The following is a 27,567-nucleotide window of genomic DNA, read 5'->3' on the forward strand; positions in this document are numbered from 1 at the left end:
ACGCACTGATTCACCCCTACCCCTTGTGCCTTATTCGGCTTGGCATTGATTGATAAAATTGTTGCATAACCTTCTGAAGGATATCGTGCTAAATTTTATCCAGAGTATCGCAAATCAGAAAACATCAAATCTGAGCTCCAAATATTACACAAAATTCCGAAAGGCATAACCATAAATGCTTTAGAAGAAACTCGAAATTATGTACATATGCATAATCAACTGCAAAATATTTTAGACGAACAGAAAGACCTAAAACACAAACACTAACTAGAAAATTTTATTGACATTCTAAAACGATAAGCCGTAAAGAATGAAACCTAAAGATTGCACACATAGTCTAACAATTATAGACGAAACCCTGAACATTATCTATGATAAATATAAATAAAAGTAAACACACAGCATCTTTGGAGTACCTTAAATAGCTGTTAAACTTCATTTTAAATAAATAACGTTTCACAACAGATGAAGATAGCAAACAACGATTACACAAAAATGGAATACGCACGTACGGAAAGAAAACCTAGAAGGAATTAAAACTGCCAAACATTTTTTACGCAATTTACCACCACGTGGGTGACATCTATACCGTTCGTATTAATTCCAGGTTTTACTACAAAATAGCACTTACATCAAAATAGGGCTATAGTACAGAATCAACAAACTGTTCAGCAGCAAACTGGAAATATTTTTTATATAATCCACTTAACGCTATTTGACTGTCAATGTTGTTGTCAGGTGCTAATTTTATAGTTGACTGAGATAAGTACACTGCTAGCCATTAAAATTGCTACACGAAGAAGAAATGCGGATGATAAATGAGTATTCATTGCACAAATATACTAGAACTGACATGTGATTACATTCTCTCGCAATTTGGGTGTGCAGATCCTGAGAAATCAGTACCCGGAGCAATCACCTCTGGCCGTATTAACGGCATTGATACGCCTGGGTATTGAGTCAAACACAACTCGGATGGGGTGTACAGGTACAGCTGCCCATGCAGCTTCAACACGATACCACAGTTCATCAAGAATAGTGGCTGGCGTATTGTGACGAGCCAGTTGCTCGGCCGCCATTGACCAGACGTTTTCAATTGGTGAGAGATCTGGAGAATGTGCTGGCCAGGGCAGTAGTCGAACATTTTCTGTATCCAGAAAGACCCGCACAGGTCCTGCAACATGCGGTCGTGCATTATCTTGCTGAAATGTAGGGTTTCGCAGGGATCGAATGAAGGGTAGAGCCACGGGTCATAACACATCTGAAATGTAACGCCCACTGTTCAAAGTGCCGTCAGTGCGAACAAGAGGTGATCGAGACGTGTGACCAATAGCACCCCATGCCATCACGTCGGGTGATACGCCAGTATGGCGATGACAAATACACGCTTCCAATGTGCGTTCACCGCGATTTCGCCAAACACGGATGCGACCATCTTGATGCTGTAAACATAAACTGGATTCATGCGAAAAAATGACGTTTTGCCATTCGTGCACCGAGGTTCGTCGTCGAGTACACCATCGCAGGCGCTCCTGTCTGTGATGCATCGTCAAGAGTAACCGCAGCCACGGCCTCCGAGCTGATAGTCCATGCTGCTGCAAACGTCATCGAACTGTTCGTGCAGATGGTTGTTGTCTTGCAAACGTCCCCACCTGTTGACTCAGGGATCGAGACGTGGCTGCACGATCCGTTACAGCCATGCGGATAAGATGCCTGTCATCTCGACTGCTAGTGATACGAGGCCGTTGCGATCCAGTACGGCGTTCCGTATTACCGTCCTGAACCCACCGATTCGATATTCTGCTAACAGTCAGTGGATCTCGACCAACGCGAGCAGCAATGTCGCTATACGATAAACCGCAATCGCGATAGGCTATAATCCGACCTTTATCAAAGCTGGAAACATGATGGTACGCATTTCTCCTCCTTACACGAGACATCACAACATCGTGTCACCAGGCAACGCCGGTCAACTGCAGTTTGTGTACGAGAAATCGGTTGGAAACTTTCCCCATGTCAGCACGTTGTAGGTGTCGCCACCGGCGCCAACCTTGTGTGAATGCTCTGAAAAGCTAATCATTTGCATATCACAGCATGTTCTTGCTGTCGGTTAAATTTCGCGTCTGTAGCACGTCATCTTCGTGGTGTAGCAATGTTAATGGCCAGTAGTGTAGCATCTGAAGCTGGATAACATAGCAAATTCATCACCACTTGAAATGTATTGGAATACGCAGCCTGTAATTGGACGCTAAGGTTAACTGTAGCAAAACCTCCTCCAGCTGTATACAGTAACGGACAGTTGATGTTAGACGCACCTGCCGCTGCCTCTCCAGCTCGTCTATCTTCTGGCGCTGCTGCTTGAGGAAGACGTGGCGCTGGTGCACGGCCAGCAGCTGCTGCTGGAAGGCGATCGGAGACGCCACTGGAGCCTCCACCAGCGGCTCCACGCTCTGCGGCAGGCCGGTCAGGTCGTGGTGCAGCGTGAACGCCGCCACCAGCGGCGCCTGGAGAACACCGTCACTCACACACGTCACGTCACGCTAGTCGCCTCAGTCTATATTACCCAGTGTCGCCTTGAATGTGACTTTTTTTTCTGTATTGTATTTCGATTCCCCCCCCCCCCCTCCCACGCCCTAGGTCCCTATCCCAGAGGGGGCAGCAGCGTAATACGCCGCTCTGCAGCCTACAGATAAAATTAAAAAAAAACATAATGAGGTGCATCAAATTTTCAACGTAGCTGCTAAGGCTGAGTGACCGCATTAGAATTATATTAGAACAAATAAGCCCTCGGTCTCAAATATTAAGTCAAAATTGACCAGGTTACGACGCTGCTATGAGCGTCGTCTTCAGAATTAGACTAACTGTTCTAAAACATATTAGGTATATAATACATTAATAAAATTAAAGTTTGTACTGACTGGAAAAAGATGCAGTACTTACAGGTCACATATTAAAAAAGGTCTAAGCCGGAAAGGCGACGTCATGAATGGTCGTAAGTGAGATGGCGAGCCGCTAAGGGCTGCTCGTACTGTGAACAAGGGTTGCAACAAGTCTCATAGTAGCATCGAAACCTGGTGAATTTTGACTTAATATTTGTGACCGAGGGCTTATTTGTTGTAATATAATGAGGTGCTGTAACAATAAAAAGAGGTGGTGAAACGGCGACTGTTTAAAACTGGTACATGGCGAAAAAGTTGTGAAGAAAACAAAAAAGAAACACTTAGGAGATAGGAGGGCACAATTAAAAAAAAAGAAAAAAAAACATAGCGACAGGTCTGGTTTCTGTTCGCAACACTTTAAAAAGGCGATGCACGACACTGAACAGTCACGGAAAGCACTGCACGACAGAGTACGAAGGGATATGGGTATGGGGGGGGGGGGGGGCAGCAGAACAGATGGGGGGGAAAGGGGGGGAGGAGAGGAAAAACAAAAAAAAAGGGAGGAGCCGATGGAGGGAGAGGGCACAGAAAAAGGGGAGGGGGGCACGGCGGACGCGAGAAAGGAGTGAGGAAGACATTGGGAGAGAAAAAGGACTCAGGGGGAGAGAATCGACTGAAGGTAGGCGGAGAAAAAACTGGATTGAAGGGGTGGAGAGGGAGCCCAGGAAAAGGACTGAGGGAGGAAGGGGGAGTTAAGGATCATAGTTGATTGGAGGGATAAATGGAGACAGGGCATCATTTGGGAGGGAGAGGGGACTTTCCAACATGAGTTATTCACGTGGGGAAGTGATCAGTAGCAGCTTACAAGCGCAAGTCACAAGTCACACACACACGTCGCGTAAGACGTAACACCCCCTTTATTCCGGGAGCGATTGGACGCATCGGCATGCGGTTTTCGGAGAATCATAGCGGACTATGGGGCACATACGTTGGTAGATGCACAATAATCACAACGTTTATATCGACCGAGATAATGAGGCAAGTACATGTTTTTTAAATGGGACGCTATACTTTTTTTACCATCATTCGAACGCTCTGGAAAAGACGCGTATAGTGATGTAACGCATGTAGCTACTGTGAATCAAACTTTGCTTAAAAGAGGGCGGATGAGGATTTAGCTACGTAGAGTAGGCCGTGCGTGCTGCACAGAGCACGGCAACTCGGACTGCGGGTCGCGCGAGGCGTGTTTACTGTCTGCAGCCGCTTCCGACCGCCTCGACCTTCAATCGTACAATATTTCCCAGCGTCTAAAAGGGAAGTTTGAATCACAATAGCAACAGGCGTTACATCACTATATTGTGCATGCACCAAAGTATGTGCCCCATAGTCGGCTATGATTCGCCGAAAGCCGCTTGTCGATATGGGCAATCGCCCCCGGAATAATGGGGGTGTTACGTCTTACGCGACTATGATTTCCCACTTTATTCTCGTCTTTGGGAGCAGCAAGAGAAACGCGCAACTTGGTTTAAAACAGGTGGTCACTGTTTTCGTGTGGTTGACAGACATGGCATCACTGTATGGCAAACATAACTCTAATGGCTGCTGCGACAGTGAGGATTGATCCTGGTACCAGAAAGTGGGGTACTATCTTCCCTCCAGAATACTTGGTCCAAAAAAGTGCCATCATCATTAAGCTTGCCCTCGGGAACAATAAGGGCCATAGTCTGCCCTCGCTTTCAGCCTTTCGCATTACCACCACATATGGCCACGTTGGCTAATGTCACAAGTCCAGATCCGTCAGTCATCCAGATGGTTGCCACTGCAGCTACTGACCACACTACTGCCTGTCTCCACAGATATCCATGCCATATGGATGCGTCTACACTACGGCCATCTGCACTGTGGAAGCAAGTAAACCAATGCACCTCAGCGAACTTTATCGTTCATGGTGGATCACCAAAGTAGAATGGTGAGCGTACAAAAATAAAATTATGAATATATAAATCTCATTATAGCACAGTTTACTATTTGGAGCTTGCTCAAAATTTGTTATTTATGTAGTTTTTAGTGCTATTTTCTCCACTGGAATGGCTCTACAGTGAAGTCCCTGCTATCCATTTAGATTACGTTATTAGAATAAATGCGCATAAGTTATGCTTAAGTTACGCAAATTACATAGCTTTGTGATATTACACCTTGTTCGTCACATTTCAGTGTTCACATTGTTTGTTATTTACGTAGTTCTGCCAGTGATTTTACTCGTTTTTTACAGCTGGTCATAGGGTTGGTCGCACAATGCACACACACAGCCACTGCCGGGGTCGTGGAAACTCTTGTTCCCGCAGGGAACCCTTTTTCATAGAGGAACTGTGTATCAGGCTCCCATTCGCCGAAAACTCGAATAAACTCCTACATTTACATTACAGATACTGCAGTTATGTAGGCCTATCATTGTTTGATTTACAACAACCTTGGTAAAAGTTTGCTGTTTTGAAGAGCGCGCCGCAGCGCGTAGTGTGAAGCAGTCGCCCTCCGTTTCTGGCGCTGGCGCCGCTGTGGCAATCGCAGCTTTGGTGTCTCCCTCTGGTGGGAAACCGGAAAGGTTGCCTGTTCACGTGCATTTAAGGGGCGGCATGAGCTGAGGAGTCTGCTGAGTTGGTCAGCCGGATCAGTGTGGGGCAGTCAGTGTCTGTCTGTCGTCCGGAGTGCTAGTATGTGTTAGGCCGCCAGTCTGCTCGAGTTTGTTCAGGCAATGGTCACTGGCGGTTGCATCGTTCGGTTGTTCGGTCGCGCACTGAGACACGAGATGACTAGAGCGTCGGCGCATGCGATGTCCCCACGTGAGTCCAGTGGGCCGCGCCGTATAGCGAGGGGTAGTGGCTTCGCGGCCGACACGAGAGCAACAGGAGTCAACCCACGACGTCGCTCTGGCCGGGGCGAGCTGCGACGCCGTGAGACGGGAGATCGGCGCGCCTTCCTGCGTCCGTTGAAGCGGCTGGCAGCGGACGGTTCGGGAGAGCGATTTGGGGGTGCTGCGCCAGGTCTTCGCCAGACATCGCAGCTTATTAGTAGGTAAGTGATTCGTGATATGTTGTTTCATGCACGTGTTAAATACTACTACTTGTTTTCTTGGTCAGTCTCTCGTCCCCAGCTTGCTCGTCTGTCTCTCGTCCGCATCTGTTAGGCAGTTAGTGTCTTTCTGTCTGTCTGTCGGTCTGCCGTACGTTTATAGCTGCCTCTCATGTTTGTCGGATTCGGTGCTAACGAATTTATTGCTTGAAGTGTAACGGCCGAATTCCTGAAACATGTCTTTATCTTGCCTGTCATCTTGAGAGGCGGTATATGTGTAATGTAGAGCATGTTTGTATATTTTATGTAAGACTGCACTTCATGGGTCTTTATTTAAATAATCATTTTAGTATATAAAGTTGCCACCCTTCCACCGTAAGACTTTTCTTAGAAGTTAAAATCAAGTCGCACCTTCGGTGGCAAGGTTAATATTTTAATTGTTAGTGTGATGTTGAGGGTATTAGATTAGGAAATGAGACACTTAAAGTAGTAAAGGAGTTTTGCTATTTGGGGAGCAAAATAACTGATGATGGTCGAAGTAGAGAGGATATAAAATGTAGACTGGCAATGGCAAGGAAAGCGTTCCTGAAGAAGAGAAATTTGTTAACGTCGAGTATAGATTTAAGTGTCAGGAAGTCATTTCTGAAAGTATTTGTATGGAGTGTAGCCATGTATGGAAGTGAAACATGGACCGTAAATAGTTTGGACAAGAAGAGAATAGAAGCTTTCGAAATGTGGTGCTACAGAAGAATGCTGAAGATTAGATGGGTAGATCACATAACTAATGAGGAGGTACTGAATAGGATTGGGGAGAAGAGGAGTTTGTGGCACAACTTGACCAGAAGAAGGGATCGGTTGGTAGGACATGTTCTGAGGCATCAAGCGATCACTAGTTTAGTATTGGAGGGCAGCGTGGAGGGTAAAAATCGTAGAGGGAGACCAAGAGATGAATACACTAAGCAGATTCAGAAGGATGTAGGCTGCAGTAGGTACTGGGAAATGAAAAAGCTTGCACAGGATAGAGTAGCATGGAGAGCTGCATCAAACCAGTCTCAGGACTGAAGACCACAACAACAACAACAACAATGTTTTGCACCATTTCCATCCTCCTTACGGGGTGCATAGTTTATGTGTTTGCGTGAGTTGTTAAAATTCTTAGTTTAAAGCAATCTGGTGTGCTGCAGATTTGCACCAGCGTAGTCTTTCAGAGGCTGTTCTGAGCGGTCGTGACTACGGCCGGGTCAAAAGGCAGTGGCAAGGTTCTCAGCCCGAAATCTCATACTGTCAATATTTGTTCATTCTGCCTCTGTATAAAACTGTAACTTGATATTTTGAGGGTGCTTTGTGATTATAATTTTAAATCTGTTTCGAACAAAAAAAGGGCTTTTAGGAATAAAATTTCCATTTGTTGAAAGAAATTTAATTCTTTTTCATCAGTTACCCACTGGCAACTACTTCCACGCTCACATAGTGTGATGAAAGGTGTTAATGTTCTCGATGAGTCGTTAGTAAATGAAGTATATTCTTAAGAAAAGCTTTTGAGAGTAAATTCACGGTTCAGTATGCACTAAATATATTTCCCGATATTGCACCGAGCTACAAAACACAAGGGTATCACATACTTAGGATATGTCGTTTTGTTTTCAAGACAGCTGTTTACATTTACGAGGGTATTCAAGTTCAGAGATCTCCCACTTTCCTTTGTCGGGGCAGGGAGCACAGAGAGGCGTGCAGTTCACCTTAAAATGTGGGGAACCCCTTTAAGTATGCAAGCCACAGATGGCAGCACGGTACAGCACACGAAACCCCAGCGGTCGGAGTGGTTAGTGATTTTGTTCTAGAAATGGCGAAGGTGTCATTACTCTAGCAACTTGTTATCATCCGGCTTTGTTCGCTTGCATAGAGAACCTGAACGACACCGGAGTTAGATGTGTAGCGATGGCATCATAAATGTTGGTGCCACAGTTCCAACAAAGCCAAACGTTTTGTGGCAACAAAAAACAAACCTGTAAGAATGCAGCAGTATTTAATAATAAATTCACAAGTTTACAGTCACGTCAAGTGATGAAATGACATGAGTCCTCGGCCAAGCACTCCTCAGTCCTGAGTGTGAAAGGTATCAGCTCCATAGTTGGGAACATTCCATGCAATCCTCTACGATGGTCCAAGACTGCGGTGTGTCCCTGACATAGGATCCTTGCATGGTGATAGGCGACTGCAAGACTGCACACTTGGTAATGTTGAACATGATCACAGCATGAATGCAGCTTTCCTTTCACCAGATTTGAGACTGGACAAGACATGGATACAATTTTTTTGTCCAGCGAACAACACAGACTCGCCAGGGCACAAAATAATTTTCGGCAATGGACCAGTGTTGAAAAAATGATGTTGACGACGTGACAGCGTAATGGCATCAATATGTCCCAAAGGGCCCAACAGTAACTGATGCAGTTGGTCGTGGTGGCCGAACGGTTCTAGGCGCTTCAGTCTGGAACTACGCGACCGCTACGGTCGCAGGTGCGAATTCTGCGTCGGGTATGGATGTGTGCGATGTCCTTAGGTTAGTTAGCTTTAAGTAGTTCTAAGTTCTAGGGGACTGATGACCTCAGATGTTAAGTCCCATAGTGCTGAGAGCCATTTGAACCATTTTTAGTAACTGTTGCAACCTAGCAAGGCGCGGTATAAAGTAAGATCATTCCAGCACTGAGGCATGGTGTTTCAGCAAGACGATGCACCAGCAACTTGGCCGAATGCGGTGCGTAAGTTTCTTCATGGAAAAAAAGAAAAACACTTTTAAATGCTTCTCATGCTCTTTATTCACCTAGTCCGGCTTGTAGAGACGACTGGCTTTTCCCAGCAACAACACATGATCTGCTTTCGCATATTCTCCAGTCCTGCCACTATTGCATCAGCGATCTTCCAGTAAACAAAACATACTCCTCAAGAAACATTCACAACAGCCATGGGGTCGACGTTGTGAAAAGAGTGTAAAGCTGCAGGGAGGAAACTATGGCAGATGACAGAGCTTTCAGATTGTCTGAGTTAATATTTTGTGGAAAAGAAAAATTGGGGACCTTAGAACGTAAATGAACTTCGTAGCAACTCTGAGTCTTGATATGGAAACCCCGCGTTAAGCAAGACAGCCGTAAATTCCTCTCCATAAATCTTCGACAGGGTAACCATAAAAAGTCAGCCAACGATATTTCACCCTCGATACCTGCCCATCCTCACAGCTTTATGGAGACGAGAACAGATTGCCAATGTCCTCGCCTCCTTTACAACAGCTTTCATTGTGAGCAGCTGTCAGAATGCTGTCTGCTGAGAGATGTTGTTATAGCCTAGCACTGGAAGCAACCGGTCTTTTGCGAGCAAAAAAAAAAAAAAAAAAAAAAAAAAAAAAAAAAAAAAAAAAAGAAAATCTGATCCGAAAAATGTTTCATCCATCTGAAGATAGGCAAACCAACTTACACTTATAAGCCAAAACATTATGACCGCGACGTTTTATGCAGTTTGGTGGCATTGCGGGCACATGACGCGGAAACAAAAGAATGTAAGCGGAGCAAACATGAATGGGAAATCACCCTAGGAAATATAACGATCCAAATGACGGAATCCATTGAGATAAGAGAGTTTGACAAAGGCTAAATTATTATACGGGGTGTTCAAAAAGTCTCTCCGCAGTGCCGTATGATTGTTAGCCGCGCTTGCCGTTTGCCGCAGTGAATATACCGAAATGAAACTCAGTGAGATACAAGTTATTAACTTACTGAATATTCATTTTTACTATCAAATTTTCGCATTAAATGTTGAAAGTGTCCCCCCTCTTGTTGAATACACAGTTCAATTCGTATAATCATGTTTGTAAACACAAGCTGTAACATTTCTTCTGTAACAGTAGCAGTGAAAGTAGATATTGAAATTTTCGATTCATCGATGGATTTTGGACGGTTTTTATAGACAGTTGCTTTCGCTGCACCCCAGAAGAAAAATTCAGGTGGTGTTAGGTCAGGCGATGGTGGAGGCCAAAGTCCCTGTGAAATTATGTGATTACCAAAAACATCAGCAAGCAGTGACATTGATGGCTCTGAGCACTATGGGACTTAACATCTGAGGTCATCAGTCCCCTAGAACTTAGAACTACTTAAACCTAACTAACGTAAGGACATTACACACATCCATGCCCGAGGCAGGATTCGAACCTGCAACCGCAGCAGTCGCGCGGTTCCGGACTGAAGCGCCTAGAACCGCAGTGACATTGAAACGCGAGCTGTATCCTTGGTTGCACTATCTTGTTGAAAATAACCGTTCAATATTTCACTTAACACAAGTTCTCCTATGAATGGGTACAGAATATCACTGCAGTATCGTTGTGCATTTATTGTTTCGTTGAAAAATATGGGACCCACAATCCGACGTCTAGGAATTGCAGTCCAAATTCCTATTTTCACAGAATGAAGTGGTTTCTTAAGAATACACAATGGATTTGCAGTACTCCATATACGAGAATTTTGCGAGTTCATGTACCCGGATAAATGAAACCACGCGTCATCAGTGAAAAACGTTTCATTAAGAATATCCCTTCCATTTTCTTGAACGAAATTTTTGAACCATTGACAATAATGCAGTTTCTTGCCATGGTCAGTATTTTTCAGTTCTTGCACGACTGTCACTTTGTATGGGAAAAGTCATAATTTTTCCTTACAGCTGTGTGCGCCGTTCCGAACCTAACATCGATTTCCTGGGCGAGTTTTCTTACTGACTTGTTCGGACTCGTGGACATTTTATCGGAAATATCGAGTATCCTCAGACAAAACGCTAGGACGATCACTTCTCGGTGCATCTGTCACTGAACCCGTACTTCGAAACTGGTTAATCAAATCTCGCACAGTATCGCGATGTGGGAGTGTTGTCTCCGGGAAAACTGAATTAAATGTCTGACGAACTGAAACTTTGTATTTACCGACAGTTTCGAACGCTTGTTCGACTGAAAACACACGTTCTTCAATGGTTAGCATTTTAACAGTGACGTAACGAAACAAACTAACATACGAACTAAACTTAAACGTTCACATCAACACGTAACGACCCACACCAACGATGCTACTGACGCTGGCTGAGATAAACCAAACAGTGGAATGTTGGGAGAGTCCACTTGAAGGGAAGTAACCCAGGCAGGCGAACAATCATACGGCACTGCGGAGAGAATTTTTGAACACCACGTAATTATTATTACACAGAGGCTGTGAACGAATAAGTCTAAAACGGCGAAGCTGGTCGAATGTTCGCGTGCTACTGTCGTGATCGTCTACAGAAAGAGGTAGAAGGACGGTGAAACTACCTTTAGGCACTAAATTGTTGTACGTCCATTGCTCTGTAAAGTGGCATAGATGGTGATCTGCGGCATCTCTGCCAAAAGAGCACAATGCTGGTGCGCGCACAAGTGTTTTGGAGCACACCGTTCATCTTACACTGTTGAACATGCAAGTCTGCAGTAGACCATCCTTACGTGCTCACATGTTGACCCAGCGACATTGTCAATTACGACTGCAGTGGGCAGGGGACCATCGGGATTCGACCGCCGATCAATGGAAACGTGTCGACTCTTCGAGTGAATCAAATTTTTTGCTACACTAAGTTGACGGTCGCCTCCACAAACGCCGTCATCGAACTGAACGGCGGCTCGAAACGTGCAGTGCGCCACGGACGCAGGCTGGTGCGATTTGTATGAGGTGCATTCAAGTTCTAAGGCCTCCGATTTTTTTTCTAATTAACTACTAACCCGAAATCGATGAAACTGGCGTTACTTCTCGACGTAATCGCCCTGCAGACGTACACATTTTTCACAACGCTGACGCCATGATTCCGTGGCATCGGCGAAGGCTTCTTTAGGAATCTGTTTCGACCACTGGAAAATCGCTGAGGCAATAGCGGCATGGTTGGTGAATGTGCGGCCACGGAGAGTGTCTTTCGTTGTTGGAAAAAGCCAAAAGTCACTAGGAGCCAGGTCAGGTGAGTAGGGAGCATGAGGAATCACTTCAAAGTTGTTATCACGAAGAAACTCTTGCGTAACGTTAGCTCGATGTGCAGGTGCATTGTCTCGGTGAAACAGCACACGCGCAGCCCTTCCCGGACGTTTTTGTTGCAGTGCAGGAAGGAATTTATTCTTCAAAACATTTTCGTAGGATGCACCTGTTATCGTAGTGCCCTTTGGAACGCAATGGGTAAGGATTACGCCCTCGCTGTCCCAGAACATGGACACCATCATTTTTTCAGCACTGGCGGTTACCCGAAATTTTTTTGGTGGCGGTGAATCTGTGTGCTTCCATTGAGCTGACTGGCGCTTTGTTTCTGGATTGAAAAATGGCATCCACGTCTCATCCATTGTCACAACCCTACGAAAAGAAAGTCCCATTCGTGCTTTCATTGCGCGTCAACATTGCTCGACAACGTGCCACTCGGGTAGCCGTGTGGTCGTCCGTCAGCATTCGTGGCACCCACCTGGATGACACTTTTCGCATTTTCAGGTCGTCATGCAGGATTGTGTACACAGAACTCACCGAAATGCCAACTCTGGAGGCGATCTGTTCAACAGTCATTCGACGATCCCCCAAAACAATTCTCTCCACTTTCTCGATCGTGTCGTCAGACCGGCTTGTGCGAGCCCGAGGTTGTTTCAGTTTGTTGTCACACGATGTTCTGCCTTCATTAAACTGTCGCACCCACGAACACACTTTCGACACATCCATAACTCCATCACCACATGTCTCCTTCAACTATCAATGAATTTCAATTGGTTTCACACCACGCAAATTCAGAAAACGAATGATTGCACGCTGTTCAAGTAAGGAAAACGTCGCCATTTTAAGTATTTAAAACAGTTCTCATTCTCGCCGCTGGCGGTAAAATTCCATCTGCCGTACGGTGCTGCCATCTCTGGGACGTATTGACAATGAACGCGGCCTCATTTTAAAACAATGCGCGTGTTTCTATCTCTTTCCGGTCCGGAGAAAAAAAATCGGAGGCCTTAGAACTTGAATGCACCTCGTATTACGCTATGGGAGACATTCTCCTGCGCTTGCATGGGACCTGTGGTAGTTTTCGGTGACGCCCTGAAACCTATGAACCATTTGAATCCTTTTATGTTTGATGTCTTTGCCGACGGCGATGTCATCTTTCAACAGTATAACTGCCCGTGTCTCGGAGCCAGAACCGTGCTACGGTGGTTTGAGGAGCGGTATAGTTAACCCACGTTGATGTCTCGGCGACCGGATTCGCCTGACGTAAATAATCTGGAACCCATCAGGATCGGTACCGGGCGCCATCACAGCATCCTCAAGTCAGAGGCCCGTTATTTACGTCAGCTACCTGATCTGTGTACCGACATCTAATGCCTCATATCACCACAAACCTACCAACAAAATGCTGGACCCCTGATAGGCAGAATCTGTGATGTATTTCGGGCCAAAGACGGACAAATAAGCAATTAAGCAGGTGGTCACAATGTGTCGGCTCCTCAGTGTGTGTCATCTGCCCTGGGAAAAAATGAAGCAAGTTGTATTGTATGTGACGGTAGTATCTGTTCCCAAAGAACGGTTACCGTAGGTGACCATGCAGCTTTGCTAGAAATGAAATGATAATTAAATGGACACCCTAGCTGCAAACAAGCGTTGATGTACTTCATTGAGGACATGTTGAAAATGTGTACCCCGACCAGGACTCGAACCCAGGATCTCCTGCTTACATGGCAGACGCTCTATCCATCTGAGCCACCGAGGGCACAGAGGATAGTGCGTCTGCAGGGACTTATCCCTTGCACGCTCCTCGTGAGATCCACATTCCCAACATGTCCACACCACTACATTCGTAGTTTGCCCATCATACTCATTACTCGTGGCATTTAATTATCATTTCATTTCTAGCAAAGCTGCATGGTCATCCACGGCAACTGTCCTTTTGGGAACAGATACTACCGTCATATATAGTTAAAATATGGCTTCCCGGCCGTTGACCTTCTTGTGCGAACGCACACGCTATGCCCGAACTCGTACGGGACTTGGTAGATTAATCTGCCACGAGTAATGAGTATGATGGGCAAACATCTATTAGGTGCACTACGAATGTAGTGGTGTGGACATGTTGGGAATGTGGATCTCACGTCCATGCAGATGCACTATCCTCTGTGCCCGCGGTGGCTCAGATGGATAGAGCGTCTGCCGTGTAAGCAGGAGATCCCGGGTTCGAGTCCCGGTCGGGGCACACAACATGTCCCCAATGAAGTACATCAACGCCTGTTTGCAGCTAGGGTGTCCATTTAATTATCATTTCAAGTTGTATTGCCTATCCTAAGGTGCATAAAAAATAAAAACGAGGATAATGGAATGTGATTAAATGAGGTGATGCTGAGGGAATTAGATAAGGAAATGGAACTCTTTAAGTAGTAAGTGAGCTTTACTATTTGGGTAGCAAAATAACTGATGATGGTCGACGTAAAGAGGATATAAAATGTAGACTGCCTATGGCAAGAAAAGCGTTTCCAAAGAAGAGAAATTTGTTAACATCGAGTATTGATTTAAGCATCAGGAAGTCTTCTCAAAGTATTTGTATGGAGTGTAGCCATCTATGGACGATACATAGTTTAAATATCTTCAACATTTCGCGGCCCTGTCAGCAACTGTGTAAATATGAATATTAATTTTAATAATTAACAGCCTCAGTTGCACTGTTTGCCTAGAATTTCTCTAGGTTTCAGTCGGGATAATCCAACCTTCTTCCGAATAACAGTAACTACCGCCTTTGCATAGTGGACATCGTCAAGCTAAAACTACAAATCCATAAATTATCGTCAGAGTATAAAACTTATCTGGAACTGCCTTGGCCCCACTTCGCGACCTCGATGCGGCATCCACGAGTGCTGTACTGACGATAATTTACGGATTTGTAGTTTTAGCTTGACGATGTCCACTATGGAAAGGCGGTAGTTACTGTTATTCTGAAGAATGTTCGGTTATCCCGAATGAAACCTAGGTAAATTCTAAGCAAACAGTGCAACTGAACTGTTAAGTATTAAAATTGAAACTGATACATAGTTTAGACAAGAAGAGAATAGAAGCTTTCGAAACGTGGTGCTACAGAAGAATGCTCAAGATTAAATAGGTATCGAATAGAATTGGGGAGAAGAGAAATTTTTGGCACAACTTGACTAGATGGAGGAGTCGGTTGGTAGGACATGTTCTGGGGGGCATCAAGGGGTCGCCCGTTTAGTACTGGAAAGAGGCGTGGTGGGTAAAAATCGTAGAGGGAGACTAAGGGGTGAATACACTAAGCAGATTCAGAAGGACGTAGGCTGCACTAGGTACTGGGAGATGAAGCAGCTCGCACAGGATAGAGTAGCATGGAGAGCTGCATCAAACCAGTCTCTGAACGGAAGACCACAACAACAACATCAAGTTGTATAAAACTTTTTTTGGGCCTGATTCTTTTTTTTTGTGCTCATACTGTATAAGATGAATGGAAACTGATGGAACGCACCTACAGAGGTTTCGTTTCTCAGTCATCTACGTGAAATCTGACGGACAATGGAAAAGAATCGCCAGTGGACTGGGAGGAAGTAAGAAACGTAGAGTAGTAAAGACGTCCTCGTTGCCAGAATACCATTATACTTTTGAGCATTTTCACAAAACATACAGAAGCTCATGGCTCTGGAGATGCAGAAGGGGGAGACGAAACAAATCAGAACGATGTTGATGATTTGTTGACTGTCATTCATCGCTGGCCTGTCAAATGTATAATTTGCTGATGCACTTGCCGCAGACATCAACTATGACACAGCATATTAAGAAGTCAAGCAGAGAGGATGTACAATCATCTGAATGCAGCCGCGTAATACATTACAAATGTTTGCGCAAGTTACTTAAGTTGTCTGTGAAGTGTTGGCAGAAGAGCCAACACTGTGTTGTTAGAGGAGGCCGAAATGCACGCGTTTAAGCTCACGCAGACTGGCGTGAGGTCTGGAACAGGTCAGAGAAATAAGACTAGCAAAACAGGAGGTAACTGGTAGAATACTTAACTTTAATCCATAATCGGTGTACATCGCTCTTGACTGTACATGTTATAACCTCAATATAAACTGGTAATGGCGCCTTGCTAGGGCGTAGCAAATGACGTAACTGAAGGCTATGCTAACTATCGTCTCGGCAAATGAGAGCGTAATTTGTCAGTGTAGCTTCGCTAGCAAAGTCTGCTGTACAACTGGGGCGAGTGCTAGTAAGTCTCTCTAGACCTGCCGTGTGGTGGCGCTCGGTCTGCAATCACTGACAGTGGCGACACACGGGTCCGACGTATACTAACGGACCGCGGCCGATTTAAAGGCTACCACCTAGCAAGTATGGTGTCTGGCGGTGACACCACAGTCTGACTTCTACTACGTAGCTGGAGTAATAACGCCAATCAAGAGAGACCAAAAAAGCTAAATATCGGGAATAGCTCCTGCAGTAGCAAATTTCTCTACAGTGGTAGGAAGGAGTGCCACGAACAATAGAATAGAAATCCTGACTCGTGAGCGACGAGTGAGGGGTTGGAGGTGCGTTTGAAGCAAAATTGCTAGCCGGAGTGGCCGAGCGGTTGTAGGCGCTACAGTCTGGAACCTCGCGACTGCCACGGTCGCAGGTTCGAATCCTGCCTCGGGCATGGATGCGTGTGATGTCGTTAGGTTAGGTAGGTTTAGTAGTTCTATGGGACTGATGACCTCAGAAGTTAAGTCCCACAGTGCTCAGAGCCATTTGAACCATTTTGAAACATTTGTAATGTATTACGCGGCTGCATTCAGGTGCCTATATCGAATATATAAGGTGCAATGCCGACTAGCAACAACGAACGAAACAGACTTTAGTTTTATAGAAATCTTAAGAGAAAAGATCACTCAGTACTTGAAAATTCGCTTGTGTCAGTCGACTATTATACCAGCAACATTACGCGGATTTGAAGCATTAATATTTAGAAACCGTTAATATTTGAAAGAAAAATACCAAGAAAAACTTTTTGGCTAGTATTGGATGAAGATAACATGGAATGCAGGATAAGAAAAAATGAAGAATTAAGAGCGCTGTACAAACACCGTAACATCGTAGATGTGCTAAAGAAGAGAAGGGTGAACTGGGCAGGCCATATAGCAAGAATGACAGAAAAGAGACTATCTAAAATAGCATTCGGAAGGACGATAGGCGGTAGGAGAGGAAGAGGAAGACCCATAAGTGAGTGGAGAGGATAAGATCCGGGAGGACGCATCTGGAATGAATACGAGCACTGGATGGACAAACAGGGCGCTCAACACAACGCAGTGGAAGAGGTTTGTAGAGCAAGCGTATGTTCCATTAGGCCCTTGCCAGTTGTTAATAATAATAATAAGGTGCAATGTATCTTCCATCCAATTTAAACGACTCTAAAGTACACAGCATAATTGTTTAATTTATTTGTTTATTGGATAAGTCGTGTCAATAGTGTATTTGTTTGTTTCAATATACGTGATGCCCTCTGACCTGCTTTTCCTTCATGTACTCAACTTTATGAATTTCGGCGTTGCTCTTTTATCTTCAGGTAGTAAAAACTTCTAGTCTTTAAAAACGGCAGCAGGTAATGTAATAAGGGCTGCACAAGTGATCCGGGAAAGTACCGTCCAGTACCGTAGGCATGGATGTGTTATAGAAGCTCAGAGCATTTTCTGAGCTCAAACGGAATAAAGTACAGGCTGGCTATAATGAATTTTCGTTACTTCGCCCAGTGTAGACTAAAAACTATTTACGTATGGGTAGCCAACTGTATAGGAATGATGTTCGGACTGTGGGCTGCAGGATTTGCGTTGTTAGTACTGTCAGCGTAACGACTTGGCATTAGGCGCCGCTTCCGGTACGGCGACGTAGACCTGAAGCACAGGCATCACCGTGCATTACAGTTGCAGACGGTCAACACGGTTCTGGACAAGGTGAGCAGGGGTTTACGCAAACTTCTTTTATCAAAACAACACCAACAGTACTGCGGATCTTCGCTAGAATCGCCGCATTAAAGGATTACGGCGAGGTCCTTTTTCTCCACCATGGTTGAAGGACACGATTCAGAAGTTGTAATTAACTGGCGATTTGGGAATTGCTCCTAGGAGCGCCGACTGCCAATTGCGCCACAAACACTGGAAGAAGTTACTGCTCCCGTGGTTGAGAATAATGGAGGCAAAGTGCGATCTTCAAACAGTGCACGGGCTGTATTACTACATCTAAACATTCCGTGGTCCACTGACCGAGAAGTGCTGCGAACAAATGTGAAATGGTATCCGTACGTACTTTACAATACGCACTATTTTTTTCCACGTGACGCAGACGTTCAGATAGACTTTCCTCTTAGGTTTCTTGCAAATGCTGATTTGTGACGACATGTAGCCTTGGAATATTTTGCGAGGGTTGCCCAGAAAGTAATGCACCGCTTTTTTTTTCTGAGCCGGAAGCAATGCTACGAATGCGAAACGTCACGAATGTATTACAGTCTCCTGAGCGAGCGCGCCAAGTTTTCGCCACTTCCGATAGATAGCGTTGACAGTTTCAAAATGGCATCTTTAGGTGATGTACGTTACAACCATGGAGGTAAGAATAAGGGGAGATGGCGCTACGTATCCCAGCCGTACTACGTTTTGAAGCCATGGGGGCGTGGATCGCTGCCATGACACTCTGACCAAAACACTGCCAGTGTGCTGTAGCGCTGCGTGTATTACAGTCGTTAATTGCACCATATATGCATCTAACGACATCAGATTGGTTGTTTCAAAGTTTTTGTTTAAAATAAAATCTCGTAAAGGCGAAATTCCGCGTTTCTTCTGATTAAAAATAGTTTTTAATGTAATATTACGAATGGCTAGTCTTCAATGTAAACGATACAATTTTGTTAATTCAGTAATAAACGTGTATCACAAACTAAATAATAGAAACTGAAAACTAAGTTAGATATACCCTCCCTCCAAAGCCCCATAAATACATCTTGTTCGTGATACGTACTGGGACATTTCAGTTACGTTACACTGCTGGGAAACACTGTTCATTACCACCAATATTTACTGAAATACGGTACATAGAATGGCAAATCTACACAGTGTACTGTTTAGGCCTGTACTTTACGTCAGTTAATGTAGTGTTAGCTTTTAATTTGGTACATGATGAAGACAAAGTGAGTTACTCAACACTTCGCTTATCGACGATACGTACGTATTATACTGAAACGTGAACTTGAAAACTAAGAATTTAATTCTTTGAATTAACATACCTTTTGCAAATGTTTTGGGTGTGTAGGGAAAACTGATGGTACAGCATTTTCTCGGAGCCTTACTGTTGAAAGGGAAGTTCGGTCTATCTCCTCTTCACGGAAATGCTGAGAACATATAGTGCTCCATTTAGACGGACGCCAATTCTTCCTCCTCACGGCATTCTCCCACAGAGCTTTCCGACTTTCATTTTTAGGAAATGTAAAATCATACAGGGGAAAAACACGCTACAGTACAAGTACCGATGTAGCACACGTTCATTCACAATGAAGTTGTAAAATCACACTTAACGAGACAGCTTACACATGAAATGTTATTGCCTTCGATTTCGCATCACAATCAGAACGATTCGTACATCCGAACACCACACAAGTCACCATAATAGCGCAAAATCCTTCCAAAAGCGAGCGACAAGCCTATGCACACAAGCTTACAGCAGCAATGTTTTGGTCGGATTGAGATGGCTACCCTCAGCTTCACATAGCTTCACAGCTGTGACGTCACGGCGTCTCCCTCTATTCTTACCTCCATGGATACAACCAACGTGCCGTCATTGAATTTCTCACTATAGAGAAAGAAGCTGTGTGGAATATTCACAGACGCTCGTGCAAAGTCTGTGGAGCATCTGCTGTCGACAGAGGCACAGTTAATCGCTGGGCACGGAGGGCGAGGTCATCAGAAGGCGGTTCGGCGGAGCTCCACGATTTGCAGCGGTCGGGGAGACCATCCACGGCTGTCAGACCTGACGTGTTGCAGCGAGCTGACGGTGTCATTCGCGAGGACTGACGCATCCGAGGAAGACATTTTGAGGACGATGAGGAGGTGATTCAGACAGCGAAGCACTGACTCCGCCACCAGGACAAGGATTGGTACCGACACAGCATACACGCCCTTGTTTCGCGCTGGAGAACCGCCATAGAACAGGATGGAGATTACGTGGAAAAATAGGGTGTGTAGATGAAACAACACTCGTGAGTATAATTCTCATCATGTTCAATAAACAATTGTTGACGGGGAAAAATGCACTGCATTATTTTCTGGGTAACTCTCGTATGGTGTTTACACAAACAATACGACTATGGGTTATTTTGTTACTTAAAGCCGAAAGAGTAAAAGACAAAGATGAAAACCAAAATAAATCTTTAACTCACATCGCAAGATGATGATACTAAGCTAAAAAGTAGTGCCGCCCTTTCGCTAAAAAGCTGCACGAGCTGCGCCAGGGAAAATGATTTGGGGAGAGGCTGGCTCTGAGCACTATGGGACTCAACATCTTAGGTCAGAAGTCCCCTAGAACTTAGAACTACTTAAACCTAACTAACCTAAGGACATCACACACACCCATGCCCGAGGCAGGATTCGAACCTGCGACCGTAGCAGTCCCGCGGTTCCGGACTGCAGCGCCAGAACCGCTAGACCACCGCGGACGTTGGGGAGAGGAAAAGGTGTTCTACAGAGTAGCATCGCTTGAAGATGTGGTGAGATAGGGTATGTAGTGTGTGAAGGTATACGGACGGTGGGACGTGTTTCTCAAGATGTGGCATCATACCGCGATTTGGGATTACAGGGGAAACAACGGGGTTGTGGGAATGTAGTTTGTGGATAGCGTAGGATATACAGAGGCGTTCAGTGTGAGCGAGGAGCTGTGGGAATTTGATGAGATGATGGTGGGTTAGGACAAATGGATGCAAAACGGAGGCGGAGTGTAAGGAATCGGAGAGACTAATGGAACTCTTGAGAATGTCATGCGTAAATGAGTCGTAAGGTGCGCGAATAATAGCAGAACAAGATAAATATGACAAAAGTGACATTCATACGTTCGCATAGTCCCGCTCGACCAACATAACGAAACTGCAGTATGAGATGATTTATTGGCAGACATAAGTATATGTGGCCCATAGTGAAGCAATACAATTTGTAGGGCACTGCTGCATTAACACGCTGCAGAGAAATCAAAAATGAGTAAAAGGCTGAATTTTATTTAACCGGGAATGAACTTAAATAGCTATATGAAGCATTAAAAAATTTGTTACCTCAAGAAAATTCATCACAAAGATGAGACAAAAACAACGTTTAAGTACTAAAACGGAGTGAGTCACATGCTTTACTAAATTATTTTTACAGTCTTAATATTTGGGAAAAAAGTAGTTACTTTAATCCTTATGTGTCACTCTTAATACCTTTTTCTTGCAACCCAAGGTCCATCAGATACTTGTAACAGAATCAATATGAAAATAAATGGCATTTTGTGAGGGACATAATTTAAATTTTGGCATCTGTTCATTTGCATTTGTACTCGGCTAAGAATGATGTTGTTAAAAGGTCTTTTGTCTCACAAATGAAGACTTCATTACTTTTTTTTTTTTTTTTGAGTGGAACTCTTTCCGACGGTAAGTGGCTGATTGTGAGCTCTCTGACGAACTGGATGTGTGTCAGCTGAATAACGTTGGTTGTCAATATCTTAGCAGTACTGGTTTGTAAACAAGTATTAGTGTTGTTAGTTTTCTGTAGAAAGTATTCACGTAGTGTTGAGCTTGTTTCTTCAGATTAATTAGCTGACATGTAAAAAGTATAGTAATTTTCGAACAGTGAATCTGGGAACACACAACTCTAGACTATGCAGCTGAGCAAATGTCAAATATTTTCAGCCGCATTGCAAATGTAGTTGTGGTTAGCGCGAGAAATCATCATGTGTCTAAAAACGTGACTGACATGGTTAAGACTTTGAAAGGTGACTTATTGAAAGAAATACTTAGCACAGCTCAGAACGCTGAGTGCGTTTCAAGTACCTGGAATATGGCGACCTCCGGCTTTCCGCCGGTGGTGCCGTTGGTGATGTTGTTGGCCGCTGGCGCGCTGGGGAGGTTGGTGGAGATGCTCTTCACCAGCTCTGACGTCACGACGGGCTTCTGCTGGACCAGCGACGACGAGGAGGGGATGACGTTGGAGCGGATGTCTTCGCCGGCGATGCCTGCGCTAGCTCTGTGAACAGAATACACGGACAGATGTAGCGCCAAGTCTCAAATATCCTCTTTGGTACAGTCCACTGTCTGCTAAAAATTTTCGATCTGATGCCGCTTCGGCGAGCTACATATTTCGCTGTTTATTTCCTGAACTAAAGTGCGCGTCATTTACGATGGCGGCCGAGTTTAGGTTCGTTCTGCGCATCTGACGTCACAAAACACAGTCAGCCAATGAACAGAGAACGACGTTGCCAGAGCTCGACTGCAGCACAGGGCATGGATGAGTGTCTTCAGTTTTAGAAGCGTTCAGTCATAAATAAAGTAACTGAACGAAAGTTCAGCAGAATTTCTTTTATAGAAAGTTTGGAAAAAGCATTCTTTATACCAATTGCTTCATATTCTATTAATTAATTAAAGCAAACAAGCCATAAGCCTCCTAATTCAGGCGATAGCTTTTACCCAATAAAGAACAGCCGTAATTGTTTATTTCCTATTGTACTTTGACGAAACGTAATTCAGTCATACCAACAGCGTTTGTCAGTATTTTGCGTCCCTGTTTAAAGTCCTCCAGGAACTGTATTTAATGATGAACTGCGTTAGTGTAATGGTTAAAGTGTTTGGATGCTACTCAAAAGGTTCCGGGTTCAAACCTTATTCTGTGCTTAATATTTTCTTTCTTTAAAAACAATATCGAAGTGTATTACTTCATGAATTTTATTCATTTGAATCTAATTTTCTGAAATTTCTAGTGGTAACTGAAATCAACCATACGGAAAGTATACGCTATGGACTTTTACCTCTGTAAACTCTTCAAAATTTCGTGCAATGGTTTACTACATTTAATGCTGCACAATAACTGCGTTGAACATCGAAACAAAATTAAGTCATTTTTGGGGGGAAGGTATCAGTCAAGAAAATGTGTAAAAATCAAATTTTTGGGCTAAATAGTTTCTGTGAAATCGAATGATAAGTGTGTCAAAGCAGTCGGAACACCGTGTGTCTGCACAGGCGAGCAGTGCAGTGATGACAAAATCGCGCACAGCGCGGAATGCGGGGAGCACGTCTCTGTTGCAGCGAAAGGGCTAATGCGGCCGTGGTGGCTTTACTTCATAAACTGCGCGCTCCCCCCTAAACATAAGTTTGCGAACTATACTATACTATGGCGCTGCGTCGTTTGCAACTGGCAACGCAGCAATCTCCCGCGTCTGGGCGGGCATGCGCGAACCGCCAAGGTAAAAGAATTGAACTATAGATTCTCACTTGTTCGCTAGGCGCTGGCTAGGCCACTTTCAATACATTATCACTGTACAAAAATCTCGATGTCATGACCCAGAAACGAAGACTGAGGACGAACCAGAAATGTACAATGGAGTAACGAATCTTTATTTGTTCATGAGACCCAGAAAATATTGGATACAGGCTCCCAGGTGGATGCTATTTTTCTTGACTTCCGGAAGGCGTTCGATACAGTTCCGCACTATCGCCTGATAAACAAAGTAAGAGCCTACGGAATATCAGACCAGCTGTGTGGCTGGATTGAAGAGTTTTTAGCAAACAGAACACAGCATGTTGTTATCAATGGAGAGACGTCTACAGACGTTAGAGTAGCCTCTGGCGTGCCACAGGGGAGTGTTATGGGACCATTGCTTTTCACAATATATATAAATGACCTAGTAGATAGTGTCGGAAGTTCCATGCGGCTTTTCGCGGATGATGCTGTAGTATACAGAGAAGTTGCAGCATTAGAAAATTGTAGCGAAATGCAGGAAGATCTGCAGCGGATAGGCACTTGGTGCAGGGAGTGGCAACTGTACCTTAACATAGACAAATGTAATGTATTGCGAATACATAGAAAGAAGGATCCTTTATTGTATGATTATATGATAGCGGAACAAACACTGGTAGCAGTTACTTCTGTAAAATATCTGGGAGTATGCGTGCGGAACGATTTGAAGTGGAACGATCATATAAAATTAGTTGTTGGTAAGGCGGGTACCAGGTTGAGATTCATTGGGAGAGTGCTTAGAAAATGTAGTCCATCAACAAAGGAGGTGGCTTACAAAACACTCGTTCGACCTATACTTGAGTATTGCTCATCAGTGTGGGATCCGTACCAGATCGGTTTGACGGAGGAGATGGAGAAGATCCAAAGAAGAGCGGCGCATTTCGTCACAGGGTTATTTGGTAACCGTGATAGCGTTACGGAGATGTTTAATAAACTCGAGTGGCAGACTCTGCAAGAGAGGCGCTCTGCATCGCGGTGTAGCTTGCTCGCCAGGTTTCGAGAGGGTGCGTTTCTGGATGAGGTATCGAATATATTGCTTCCCTCTACTTATACCTCCCGAGGAGATCACGAACGTAAAATTAGAGAGATTAGAGCGCACACGGAGGCTTTCAGACAGTCGTTCTTCCCGCGAACCATACGCGACTGGAACAGGAAAGGGAGGTAATGACACTGGCACGTAAAGTGCCCTCCGCCACACACCGTTGGGTGGCTTGCGGAGTATAAATGTAGATGTAAATGTAGATGTAGAATGCCCGTTGGTACCACAAATTCTGTTTCTGCTACTGCGATGTGGTTCAGCACGACACAAATAATGGAAATTGCAGACGACTCGAACGTGTGATTAAAGACGTGGGTGCAACATTCAGTTGATTGATGATGTCAGCTGTTCCTGCACACAGGTTGGGTGCGACAGCGCAGGCAGTGTGACAGTCTCTCCACTTTGTTTGCTTCACTGCTTTCGTCTGCATCTACACGCTGCAAGCAAAGTTACGTTATGTGGCGGAGGGTACTTTGTGTAGATTAGATAGATTAGATTAGGTTTTCGTTCCATAGGTCCCAGCTGAGGAGATCCTCGTGGATGTGGAACATGTCTTTTTTTTAAAGCTGAAATAACAATACTAATAGTATGAATATATACAATAAATCATTTGTTTCTATTAAAAAATTCGTCAATGGAGTAGAAGTAGTTGGCCACTAGTAAGTCTTTCAGGCTCCTTTTAAACTGATCTTTATTTGAAACTAAATTTTTTATGTTTGTTGGCAAATTATTGAAGATGAGTGTTCCTGAGTAGTGGACCGCTTTTTGAACTAAAGTAAGTCCTTTTAAGTCCTTGTGCAGATCATTTTTGTTCCTGGTATTGTATGTTTGAACTGAGCTGTTTGTTGGAAAAAGAGATATATTATTTAGGACAAATTTCACTGAGGAGTAAATATGCTGTGAGGCAGTAGTTAGTATACGCAGTTTTTTCAAGAGGTTTCTACAGGACGTCCGTCAATTTACTCCACAAATAATACGTATTACACGCTTTTGGACTCTGAAAACTAAATACTTTGTGTCTCCTTTCCTCTACCAGTCGCGAACGGGTCACGGGAAGAACGATCCACACGTCCGTGTGGACGCGACTCGCTCTAACTTTACGTTCATGGTCTTTTCTCGAGATATAAGTACGCAGCAGGAAGCAATATATTGAACTTACACAGCAGACCGAGCCGTGTTTGCAGACTTCCTCTCTTGCAGTCTCTGCCACTGCAGTCGGCTGATCATCCCCGTGACGATTTCGCGCTTACTAAATGAACCTGTTACAAAACGCGCAGCTCTTCTTTGGATCATCTCTGTGTCCTCAATAAGTTCTGTCTGGTTCGGATCACAGACAAGCGAGCAACATTCAAGTATTGATTGTTAAAAAATATATCAGCTCAACCACTTGTTTATAGTGTAAAAGACTTAAGACTGACGCTTTTTGTGAAGTCAAACTTCCAACATCAGAATAATAAAAAGTAAAAGAACCTGTTAAAACTCGCTAAAATGGAACATGCACCAGGCACAATAAAATTAAAACATCGTGGCCACTTCCCTTGTTGCAGCCGTGTCTTCCAAGGTGCATCTCCACATAGTCGTCAAAATATAAAAAACTCTAAAAGTATTAGGAAACAAAATGGTAGGCAAGTTTTTAAAATATTTAGGAAACCAACGACAACTGATGTGTTGATACAAACGTTGTCAATAAATTGATACGACAGAAACAGCGCGCGAACGCAAGGAAGAATACCGCAAATAATATTACGAGAGTCACAATACCATACTTCGGTGATATTTCGCAAAAAGTGGCTAACATTTTCAAACCTTTTAAAGTTGATATCGCTTTTCAGACCAATAATACGGTGCGGTTTAAACTAAGAAATAATTTACAGCAGGAAAGCGATAAATATGAGACAGCTGGGGTCTATAAAATTCAGTGTAACACGTGCAAGGCAAGCTATGTAGGCCAAAGTGGTAGGTCCTTTAAAGTACGTTACAAAGAACATAGCGATGCTTTCCGGCATAAAATTTCGAAAAGTCAGCTGTAGCCACGCATATTTGGGAAACGGGACACCCCATGTTGGGAATAGATCAGGATCTCGTTATTTTACATAGACAGGACAAAGGCAAAAAGCTGGATCTACTAGAACATCTGGAAATTACGATACATAGCGTGGATAATCAGAATACACTGAATGAACAGGTAACTGGCAATACAAATAACTTTTTCAAACTTTTCACTGGTTTATTTTAGTAACTACATTTTTAGCAGTTGGTAGGATACCATCATTTAATGAGGTCCTTGGAACATTTATACGTTATCTCCTTGTATAGACATCTCTGTGACTTCCTTGTTTACTTGCGCGTGAGCTCATTCGCGGTTCAGTGTCGTGTTTGGCTACTTGGTGTGTGGTATCAACGAAGTCGCACGGGCGGTTTACGACGATAGAGGAAAGAGCCACCTTGGAAGACACGGCTGCAACAAGGGAAGTAGCCACGATGTTTTAATTTTATTATCACTTTTATTGTACCTGGTGCATGTTCCATTTCAGCGAGTTTTAACAAGTTCTTTTACTTTTTATTATTCTGATGATGGAAGCTTGATTTCCCAAACGCGTCAATCTCAGTGTTTTATACTATAAACATGTGGTTGAGCCGACATATATTTTTAAAATGAACATTCACAACCACGACCTCTCATCCAGTATGGATAAAATCAAAACTCAAGTATTGGTTGAACGAAGGTTTTGTTAGCCACCTATATCGTGTGCGCATTGCTCTACCTAGGCAGTCTTCCGCCGATCTTTCTCGCATCTGCCTTAGTTGCGATTAGTTTTGTGTGGTCGTTACATTTTAAATCGCTTTGTACTCTTGTATACAGGGTAGTTATAATTCAACTTTCGATACTTTAAAGTGCTCCTTTGAAAAACGAGTGGTAAGTAAGACGAAGAAACTTTGCGGAAGCATTTGTAAAAACACGCGAAAGAGAAATAACGAATAGGCCATTGAGGAGAAACACATTTCAATTTCGATAACAGAGGGTAACATTT

General features: G+C 44.1%; 1 protein-coding gene and 1 non-coding gene across 2 annotated transcripts in view; one reads left to right on the forward strand and one right to left on the reverse strand.

Moving 5' to 3' along the window:
• The window catches only part of LOC124552663 (serine/threonine-protein kinase Warts-like), a 121,034-nt gene that overhangs the window by 34,969 nt on the left and 58,498 nt on the right, over nucleotides 1-27,567 (reverse strand). The window contains exons 5-6 of the mRNA XM_047126987.1: nucleotides 22,038-22,230; nucleotides 2,316-2,504 (exon numbers count right to left, since the gene is read on the reverse strand). Of these exons, the coding sequence (XP_046982943.1) occupies nucleotides 2,316-2,504; nucleotides 22,038-22,230 (382 nt within the window). The remainder of the gene's footprint in view (nucleotides 1-2,315; nucleotides 2,505-22,037; nucleotides 22,231-27,567) is intronic.
• On the forward strand, nucleotides 14,133-14,207 carry Trnat-ugu. The gene has a single exon. It is a non-coding gene; the product is annotated as a tRNA-Thr (tRNA).

The sequence above is a fragment of the Schistocerca americana genome, chromosome 10 (genome assembly GCF_021461395.2).
Source record: "Schistocerca americana isolate TAMUIC-IGC-003095 chromosome 10, iqSchAmer2.1, whole genome shotgun sequence".
NCBI lineage: Eukaryota > Metazoa > Arthropoda > Insecta > Orthoptera > Acrididae > Schistocerca > Schistocerca americana.